At 44.2% G+C, this 10,681-nt stretch overlaps 1 protein-coding gene across 1 annotated transcript in view; it reads left to right on the top strand.

The window, feature by feature from the left end:
* Nucleotides 1–1,875: 1,875 nt before the first annotated feature.
* Nucleotides 1,876–10,681, top strand: part of trpc7b (transient receptor potential cation channel, subfamily C, member 7b) — a gene marked incomplete at both ends in the record, with an annotated part of 44,725 nt that continues 35,919 nt past the window's right edge. Inside the window, 1 exon segment of the mRNA XM_080841293.1 lies at nt 1,876–2,628. Within this exon segment, the coding sequence (XP_080697419.1) occupies nt 1,876–2,628 (753 nt within the window).

Raw genomic sequence — 10,681 nt, 5'->3', positions numbered from 1 at the left:
TGCGTGTGTGTGTGTGATTGTGTGTGTGTGTGTGTGTGACTGTGGGGGTGTGTGTGTGCTTGTGTGTGTGTGTGTGTGTGTGTGTGTGTGTGTAGAACTTCACAGACCACAATCACCGTCCCTTGCCCTATGGCATTCACAGACAAATTTGGCAGCAAGACCCGCTGTCTGTCCCTGCTGTCCAAGCAAGACTGACATCTTTTCCCGTTCCTCTAGATTTTGGAAGCCTGGGATTAGGCTCGTAAACCTGTCAAAGTATGACTTCCTTATATTATTGAATTTCTCACAGTGAAGAAGAAAGTGCACCTCTGTCTCGACCTCACCTGTTACGCAGTGACCACATATTCGTTGCTCTCTTGGCAGCCAGGATTTTCTTTGTCTGCCTTTTTCTATGGCAAGATAGTGGTCACTTAGTCTGTATTTGGTCAGGATCTGTCTCTGCTTTATATCTCTAACAGTAAAGAGATATTCTTCCAATTGGTATTCAGATTTTATGGACCGGTAACATTCTAATTTGCTTTGTTTTTTTGTCTCCTTTTGCCAATGTTCAAGATATTTTTCTTTAGATTCTTGAATGATCGTATTGGTGTTCAGTTTGAAAGCAGCGCTTGTCTGAGAGAAGTTATTAATGACTGTTAGGGGGAGATTAGTTAGTCTCAGTACAAGCTGACTTAGAGGACTCTTTTCAGGGTTCAGATCTTGAGTTTTTACTGCATTAAAGTGCAGTGTGTCAGTGGGACTTGTTTGTAGATGTATCCAGAATTTGAGGGCTCTTTTTTGCATGTTGATGGCCAATGGGAATCTGCCTAGTTCTGCTCTGCATGCATTTGTTGGTGTTTTCTTTGGGATTTTTAAGATCAATCGGCAGAACTCTGCATGTAAGCTTTCTATAGGATGTTTGTCCCATCTAGTGTAGCTATGCTCACTGAGTGGACCCCATACCTCACTTCCATACAGCGCAATGGGCTGGATTACACAATCAAAGATTTTGCACCAAACTTGAATTGGTATGTTTATGTTCCAGAAGTTTCTTTTTATTGCATATAGTGCTCTGCGAGCCTTTTCTTTTAGTGCATTCACTGCCATGCTGAAACTCCCTGATGCAGTTATAATCAAGCCAAGGTAAGTGTACTGCATCGTGTGATCTAGGGCGGTGCTGCCTAGATTAAAATGGTATCTGTGTTCCTGACATCTGGGCTTCTTTTGGAATACCATAATGTTTGTCTTTTTTAGGTTTACTGTCAGGGCCCATTGCTGACAGTATTTCTCTAGCAGGTCCAGGTGCTGTTGTAGTCCCTGTGCAGTGGGAGACATCAGCACCAGGTCATCTGCATAGAGGAGGAATTTAATTTCTTTGTCTTTTAGGGTAAGGCCAGGAGCTGTAGACTGTTCCAACTGTACCGCTAACTCATTGATGTAAATATTGAACAGAGTTGGACTGAGGCTACAGCCCTGCCTCACCCCTCTTTTTTGGGTGAAGTCTTCTGTAATTTTGTCACCAATTTTCACAGCATTTCTGTTTTCAGAGTACATTTCCTTAACTAGTTGGTAAACTTTACCCCCTACACCGCTTTGTAGAAGTTTATAAAATAGTCCTTCATGCCAGATTGAATCAAATGCTTTTTTGAAATCAACAAAACAAGCAAATATTTTTCCTTTTTGTGTTTGGTTTACATGTTTAGTTACTAGGGTGTGTAGAGTGTAAATGTGGTCCGTAGTGCGGTAACTTGGAAGAAATCCGATTTGACCTTTGCTGAGGACATTGTGCTCAGGACATCTCTCGCTCTCTCTCTCTCTCTCTCTTTCTCTCTCTCTCTCTCTCCTTGTCTGTCTCTCTCCATTCTCCTATAAATCTTTGTCAGGTCGGAGGGCACCATGCATAGACGCCACACCACCCTCCGGGAGAAGGGCCGTCGGCAAGCCATCCGTGGCCCCGCCTACATGTTCAATGAGCGTGGCACCAGCCTGACGGCGGAGGAGGAGTGCTTCCTGGAGGCAGCCGAGTATGGCAACATCCCCATGGTGCGCAAGATGCTGGAGGAGTCCAAGACACTCAACGTCAACTGCGTGGACTACATGGGCCAGAATGCACTGCAGCTAGCCGTGGGCAACGAGCACCTGGAGGTGACCGAACTGCTGCTGAAGAAAGAAGGGCTGGCGCGCATCGGAGACGCACTCCTGCTGGCCATCAGCAAGGGCTACGTGCGCATCGTGGAGGCCATCTTGGCTCACCCGGTGTTGGCCGCCGGCCTGCGGCTCACGCTGAGCCCGCTGGAGCAGGAGCTCCGCGACGACGACTTCTACGCGTACGACGAGGACGGCACGCGCTTCTCGCACGACATCACGCCCGTCATCCTGTCGGCGCACTGCCAGGAGTACGAGATCGTGCACACGCTGCTTATGAAGGGCGCACGCATCGAGAGGCCGCACGACTACTTCTGCAAGTGCGCCGAGTGCATCGACAAGCAGCGGCGCGACGCCTTCAGCCACTCACGTTCGCGCATGAACGCCTACAAGGGCCTGGCCAGCGCCGCCTACCTGTCCCTGTCCAGCGAGGACCCCGTGCTCACCGCGCTGGAGCTCAGCAATGAGCTGGCCAGGCTGGCCAACATCGAGACCGAGTTCAAGGTGAGACAGACAGACAGACAGACTGAAAGTAGTGTAGTAAAGAGATTTACATGTGATTTATCTTGTTATGAAACACTGCTTTCTACAACCCCTTAAGGGTTGCATTTGTGGGGTCAAAGCAAAGCTACCATAAAGAAACGTAGATGAAGAAATGTAAATATCCAAGATGTGTATTCTCCCAAGTTAAACCAGTTTTGCATTTGGGAGTGGTACTGTACACATCTGCATTTGGTCAAGTTCAGCAGTGGAGGGTTGGGTACCCCCTCATATTTCCTACACTCCTTCAGTTGAAGAAGTGGTCTTTTTGGCAGGTGGGAGAAAAACCTCATGTTGGTACAAAGTTGAATGAGAGATAGAAATGGGAAAGTCAATACCTTACTTGTGAACATGGCATTGTTTTACGTACAGTAAGCCGTGTTAAATGGGATTCAAAAAGACCTAACCCCATGAGTGTATTGATTCAGGGAGTAGAGCAGTCATCCTGCAGTCGGGTATAGATCTGGTTCTTCTTGCTGAAGCATCATTGACCAAGACATCAAAGCCCATCTGCTACCAATGAGCCTGCATACCTGCCTTCACTGTATGTGTGTGTATGTGTGTGTGTGTGTGTGTGTGTGTGTGTGTGTGTGTGTGTGTGTGTGTGTGTGTGTGTGTGTGTGTGTGTGTGTGTGTGTGTGACTGTGTGTGTGTGTGTGTGTGTGTGTGTGTGTGTGTGTGTGTGTGTGTGTGTGTGTGTGTGTGTGTTTGTGTGCTTTGAGTGCCCAGAATGAGAGACAATCCCAATCTAACTGTAGTAGCTACTGTCCATATACCACAGAGCCAAAGAGCACAGAGTCCATCAGCCCTCTATAAAATATCTCTGTCTATATTAGCTTTGGGATGACTTTTATAATTAATGAAAGGTGTCTTGAATCACTATTGGAAGCAATCAGCCCTTGCCAAACTGTACATGTTATTCACTGCAAGAGGAGATTTAGTTCACATTAAGGGTGCTTTTAAAGGCCATAGTCTATATATTTAGAGGGTTTGGGAAAATAAAAGGGAGGACAGAGCAGAGAGAGAGAAGAGAAGTGAGTGCCGGTCATATCTGTAGGGCGAGGCACAGATGTTGGTGTGTCTGCAGTCCGCAGAGCTGTAAATTGAAGTGGTCTCCCTCCAGGAGTTTGTTTAATTAGCTGTCGTCGCTCCCATTCCATCCTGATTATCAGTTGGTCTCCAAGGTGATGTAAGCCAGAGAGACATCCCTACGTAGGGGCCATCAGCCGGCGATGAGGTTGTGGTCACACGGCAATGATGTCATAATCATCACTGAGGTCATTCTCACTCAGTAATCACATCAGTCTCTTAGGACTGGTTTCATCATTCTACTTTACGATGTGTAAAGGGTGTGTAAGTGAGACCCATATCATCCTGCGCCCCTAGGGGGCGCTAATATAGATGAGTACACCAGCCCTCAAAGGGGCAGTGATTGACAGAAAAACCAACAGTAGGGACAGGCAAGCTAGGTTCACTAGACCCGTGGCTGAGTAGGGTTACACACAGAGAACAATGTTATATTCCATTTAATTTCATGAAGTATAAAAGGCAGGAAAAGTAGACAAAAGAGAGGTGGGCACTCCACCTACCCCTAATAATAACGTCAATAAATAGCAGGCAGCAGTAAATACACATAAACAATATATAAACAGTATAAACAGTAAACAGTAATCAGTGACAATAAACATGACTGGCAAGAAACATTTGTTACTCACAACCAGATGTCACAGCCAGCAGATCAATAAAGATGGGCACTAGGGTAGACAGACAGACTCTAATCATGAGGCCCATCAAATGCACCAAGCATACAAATGACATACACAACCTCCGGAGGCCACAGAGCCCAGTATGGCGAGGAAGCACAGGAATCTGTTTGTCTGGCAGAGAAATTCCCCAGGCGACAAACAGAGCCTGCAGCAGAGCTGGCCGCCAATCTCAGAAAAAATTATTGTGTCGCAGGAAACAGTCCCGTTGTGAAATGGGGGGAGAAACAGCTTGCTTGCTACCCGGCTGCTTCAGGATTTTAGTGCGTGTCAAACTATTTGTTTTTTAAAGTCCCTCTCCTGGCACCCCTATTTCTGTTCCTCAAAAATACATATTTATACGTTTTTTGTGATGAACAAAATTAAATGGCTTCCATGTTTTTTTTACAACTTTGTCACATTCAGTATTTGCATATCTATGAATATGCAAATGAGCCCTGTCCCTATCTATCTGCCTTAGTCTTGACTACATTATCAAACAGCCAGTAATGTAACTTATGTGAGATAAGCTTTGGTCCTGATCGCTAGCTCTTAAATAAATAGAAATAATAAACATTCAGATGAAGTGATGTTAGGGAGAAATGTTGACGTACCATGAAACACTATAGAAAGCTATCAAGTTTATAAGGAATATTGTACTATAAACTGTAAATGTTCGTGTGTGTGTGTGTGTGTGTGTGTGCCCGCCAGCCACAGCACCGAGTGCTCATTCAGCTCATGATATGTTATACATCATATAAAAAAACACAACATGGATGTGTTTACAAAGTTCAAAACTTGTTTTTCACACTTTATGATCTGTGTAATCACTCCCAACACCTGCACAACACTCACAGATTGGCACGGCAGAAACAGAGAAGATGGAACGCAATCAGTGCTGATCGGACCACAAGCAGAGTAAAGCATCCAGATAATTAGGAGTACTGCTCAGTTACACCTCACACCTGTGCACATCACAACAACGCATGCTTATACTAGCAGCATGCCACTGCAAGACCATGTGCTTTTTATGTTTACCTGTCACTATGAAGTGTTTATGTTAAAACTCACTACACACCACGTGGTCACACCACCAGCCCACAACATGCAGGTAACACTACTAAGCCTCCTTTTACAGATGTGCTTGTAATTGTTCAGCGGTCATATTATGGGCCTAGCTGTGGACACATTTATGGAATGTGCAGTGGTTTCCTTTCTAAAAACTAGGGATGCACGATAATATCGGCAAGACATCGGTATCGGCAGATATCGGCTTCAAAATGTAATTATCGGTATCTGCAGATATGAAACATTTCTGCCGATAAGGTGACGTGTAAATTATGCGCACGCAAAGCAAATGTTTATGAGCGTCGGCTGTGTGGCAGTAGCCTACTTCACAGTATCAGAGGATGATGACAAAATGCCTATTTGTCAGAAAACTTAAGCCATAACGTAGGTTGCATGCATAGATGCAGACCACCCGCGTGCCACGCTTTACAACATTACCTGTCGCGCTTCTTCTTCTTTTCGTTTCACTGAAGCGTTTATATGGCAGTTTCCCATTTCATTACACAGTCCTTTGCATTGCTGTTGAAAACTGCAAGGTCTTTTGGGCTGCAGGGGTTGGGTAGTAGAGTGCAGACAAGGCAGTGCTGCATTGTGTGGTAGTGCCTGTCGCGCTAATAGACGTTAATAAGTTACGGAGTTAGCTAGACAACACTAGCTTGTTAGCTTGCATGCTAATTGACACCAGAGAAGTTGATGATACCTCATTTCACGGGATGTGAAACAATATGTCACAAGCCCACGCTATCTGTACATGGCTCACTTTTGCATTTATGGAATTTATACAGCTAACTTGGCAATAACGTTACATAGATTAGTCTAGAAATCCTAGAAGGGACGTTATTAAACTGTAAGTTAGTGAACCAAGGTTAGCTTGCAAAGTTAGCCAAGCATGCTATGTGACACCAGAGAAGTTGATGATGCCTCATTTGACGCGATGTGAAACGTTATGTCACGAGCCCACGCTATCTGTACATGGCTTACTTTTCCATCTATGGAATTTATACAGCTAACTTGGCAATAACGTTACATAGATTAGTCTAGAAATCCTAGAAGGGACGTTATTAAACTGTAAGTCAGTTAACCAACGTTAGCTTGCCAAGTAAGCCAAGCTGCATTTCCAGAGTGTAGTTGTTCAAGTTCAAGGAGGTACTGTTCAAGTATGAAAATTGTGACGTGAAAATATAAATAAATCTGCCATATTTTAAACCATTTCAGTTTCATGAGTGAATGTCTTTCTAAAATGATACAAATCAAGTCTGTAATGTCCTGTATTTACAGCAATATTCTAGCATAATAACAGATTAATTCTAGTACAGGAGAGACTTTTCAATAATTTAAAAGCTGAGGTGTATATATCGGTATCGGCATCGGCAATCGGCCAAAATGAGCTTGTAAATATCGGCATATCGGATATCGGCTAAAATTCAATATCGTGCATCCCTACTAAAAACTGATTACTATTTTCAGATACTGCAGGTCTGCAGGTGTCAGAGTAACTCAGAAGAAGTGCCCACTGCTTGCAGAGCTTCTGTAAGGTGTGTGTGTGTGTGTGTGTGTGTGTGTGAGTATGAGTGTGTGAGTGTGTGTGTGTGTGTGTGAGAGTGTGTGTGTGTGTGTGTGTGTGTGTGTGTGTGTGTGTGTGTGTGTGTGTGTGTGTGTGTGTGTGTCTGTCTGTCTGTCTGTCTGTCTGTCAACAGGACATTTACTGTATGTAACCTTATCGGCCCAATACATCCCTTAATTAAATCAGAGGCCTCCTTGGTCTCTTCTGGGGTAAGAAGCACATTGGGGGCAGAAATAAATTAATTCAATACAGGCCTCCGCCAAGTGTGTGTGTATGCATATGTGGCTATATTAACATATACCCAGATCTGCATGCATATTATCCAGTGTTCAGTCTATCCATTCCAATAATACCAAGCCACTACCACAGTACAACTCTGGACTTCATATGACATTACATTGGATTCAATCAGATTGGATGGATTTATTCTAGCAGGCTGTTGCTAATGCACTTGGTGACAGCAGTCTTGTCAGTGCAGGTGAGATTACTGTGTGGGATCCAGGTGATGACAAGTATGAGACATCACACATATCTGTCCTCCCCTGTCCACCCTGACAAACACACACTTGCACACACACACACACACACACACACACACACACACACACACACACACACACACACACACACACACACACACACACGCCCAATCCATCCTACATCTGTCACACCCAGTCACACCCACGGCTGTGTTTGTCAGCCCATCGTTCACGGTGTCTGACGTTTTCATCCCCACACATCCATCACAGGGCACAGTGTGTCATCTCCAAAACACACAGGGAGAGAGGGAGAGAAATAGACAACAAGTGCCATTCAATGACAAAATGGCACACAAGCACACACAGACATGCATTCACACACACACACACACACACACACACACACACACACACACACACCACACACGCACACACACACACACACACACACACACACACACACACACACACACACACACACACACACACACACACACACACACACACACACACACACCACACACGCACACGCACACACACACACACACACACACACACACACACACACACACACACACACACACACACACTGCAAACACACACTATCTAAATTAAAGCAGCCAGAGCAATCTCCCTTCTGTTTTCTATCTCCTCTCTCAGGTCCTTTAGAAGGTAATTAGTGTCGAGGACTTTTGGCTTTCCTCAAGTCTACTATTGTGTTTCTAATCAAGTCTCACCAGCTGACCCAGTGTGTGCCTTCAGAGAGGAACTCCACTGACCTCATTACAACACTCATACCACGCACACACACACACACACACACACACACACACACACACACACACACACACACACACACACACTCACACACACACACACACACACACACACACACACACACACACACACACACACACACACACACACACACACACACAGATAGATCTGGGACTGTGTGTGAAACCGTGGATGTGGGGTAAATGTCGTAAGCTGTGCAGAGGTGTGAAATTGGCACACTGACAGTGGCCATGTTTTTATTAATGGGTGAGAGAGTGGAAAGCAGAGAGGAGTGGTGCGGGGGCACCCCAAACCTAAATTAACAGAGAACAGGGGAGAGATGGGACAAGCCACCCATGTCATCTTCACTTTTTTATTTTTCTCATAATGTTTCTTTCCACCATTTATTTTTACCATTATACAAGTTTTTTTTTTCAATTTCTCTCTTTCACAGTGTCTGTGAGTGTGTATGTGTGTTTTTCTCTCTCTCTCTCTCTCTCTCTTTCTCTCTTCTTATCAACTTTATAATGCACTCCTCCTTAGACATGTCCCTTCCCTCTAAGAGAGCATTCGGAACAGGGGCCTTAGTGTTAATCCAATCCCATCCGCCCTCTATGCAACCCCTACTACATTACAAGTCAAGTGCATTGTGCCGTCCACAAAAGTCCATTTCCAGGACGTCTGAGAGGACTTAAGAGGGATGAAATGATATTGCACCCGTTGCCAGATAAGAGAGCCATTGTAATTCGCCGGTTTCGGAGGAACTACTTTTTGTAAATCCGACCTGTCCGGCTGTGACGAGCCAATCACATTTCAGAGCTGAGCGCCGGTGTAGCCGAGAAAAAATGCCACATCAAAGACGACTGACCACCGTCTCCAGAGCTAGATGTGACATTGGGTCTCCTTAGTGTGTGTGTGTGTGTGTATGTGTGTGTGTGTGTGTCTGTGTGTGTGTGTCTGTGTCTGTCTGTGTGTGTGTGTGTGTGTGTGTGTGTGTGTGTGTGTGTGTGTGTGTGTGTGTGTGTGTGGTTGTGCCTGTGTGTATGCCAGAGTGTATGCCAGAGTAGTTGTGTTTTTATCCTATTATGCTAATGTCTTAGCCAAAGCCTAGTGATTTGCATCTTACCCCCGGGTACTTAATATTTTGTTCTAAAGCCACTTGACAAGGACACAACTATACACACAGTAACGTACAGCACACATAGTGAAAACACTGAAACTGGCTGGTTATTATGAGGATGTTTTCACATTGCAAACATATTTTACATTGCTAGTCGAGGGATATTGATAGCAGCGCAGAAAGAGCCATATATAATGCTTTGACAGATTGCGTCGTCTCCTTTCTGACTGTGAGAATTAGTGTTCTCCGCTCGACACATCAATAAAGCGCCCGGCATTCTTTACCAGCCGAATTCTGTCATTGAAGCACTCGCTCTTTTTAGCAGTGAGAGCTCGCTGCTCGAGAATTTTTATCATAATGACTCCAGAAACTCATTAGAGCATTTCTCATTGAATGGAAGTTCTCACTGCTTAAAAAAAAACAAGAGACATATTTTAAGAGAGTGCCTGTTGGAACTGGAAAGAATAAGCAGTGAATCATACTGTTCGGGTTGAATTGTGATCATTACCCATTTGCAAGACTATTGAGATTTTTGAAAGCACATACGCTCTATTGAAATAACACTTATAATGAAGGCCTCATTTGTTCTCTCTGATGCCATTTCTTTGTATCAGGGACATGAACAAGGGAACAAGTGATTGTAGTCCCTCTTGAGGTTTGCATTTCTACTCAGACATCTTCTGTTAATTGGTAGCTCCAGAGTTCCTGGATAAACTTTTTATTCGTTCTCCCTTGTATGAAGAAAGACAAATCCTATGAAAAGAATTTGAGTTTTTCAATCAGTAAATAATAAGGGAAAATATTTTTTTATATTGATATATTGATGCTAATGGTCTCTCTGCATTGTGTCTCATTCTTAGCCCCTTTGGAGGGAGAGGAGAACTGTACTCTCCACTCTGTAGGCTCTAATTTCATTGATGGGCAACGTGGCTGGCAACATGCAAAGTCAGGCACTCATGACCTCAAGCTAATTGAATAACTTGGCAAAATGATTTAGCTAATTTTGTAACATGAGCAAGATCCTAAGCAAAAAACATGGGTGGGTCTGGCAATGCTGGGGTATTTCTGCGCACAGACTTGGTAGTTCCATGTACCTTCAAAGCAACATCCTTTTTGGAAAAATTCTAAAAAGCACAGACAACCAACTCTCTTTTAAAGCCAACCTCTGAACCTCTCTAGAGGTTCAAAAGCACTCTGACTGCAAATACTGTGTAAACAGCAGTTGGATATTATATAATGGATCATCGAAAACTTCCCAAAGCACTGA

Source organism: Sprattus sprattus, assembly GCF_963457725.1.
Source record: "Sprattus sprattus genome assembly, chromosome: 6".
NCBI classification, from domain to species: domain Eukaryota; kingdom Metazoa; phylum Chordata; class Actinopteri; order Clupeiformes; family Clupeidae; genus Sprattus; species Sprattus sprattus.
This window is presented reverse-complemented; position numbering and strand designations above follow the sequence as displayed.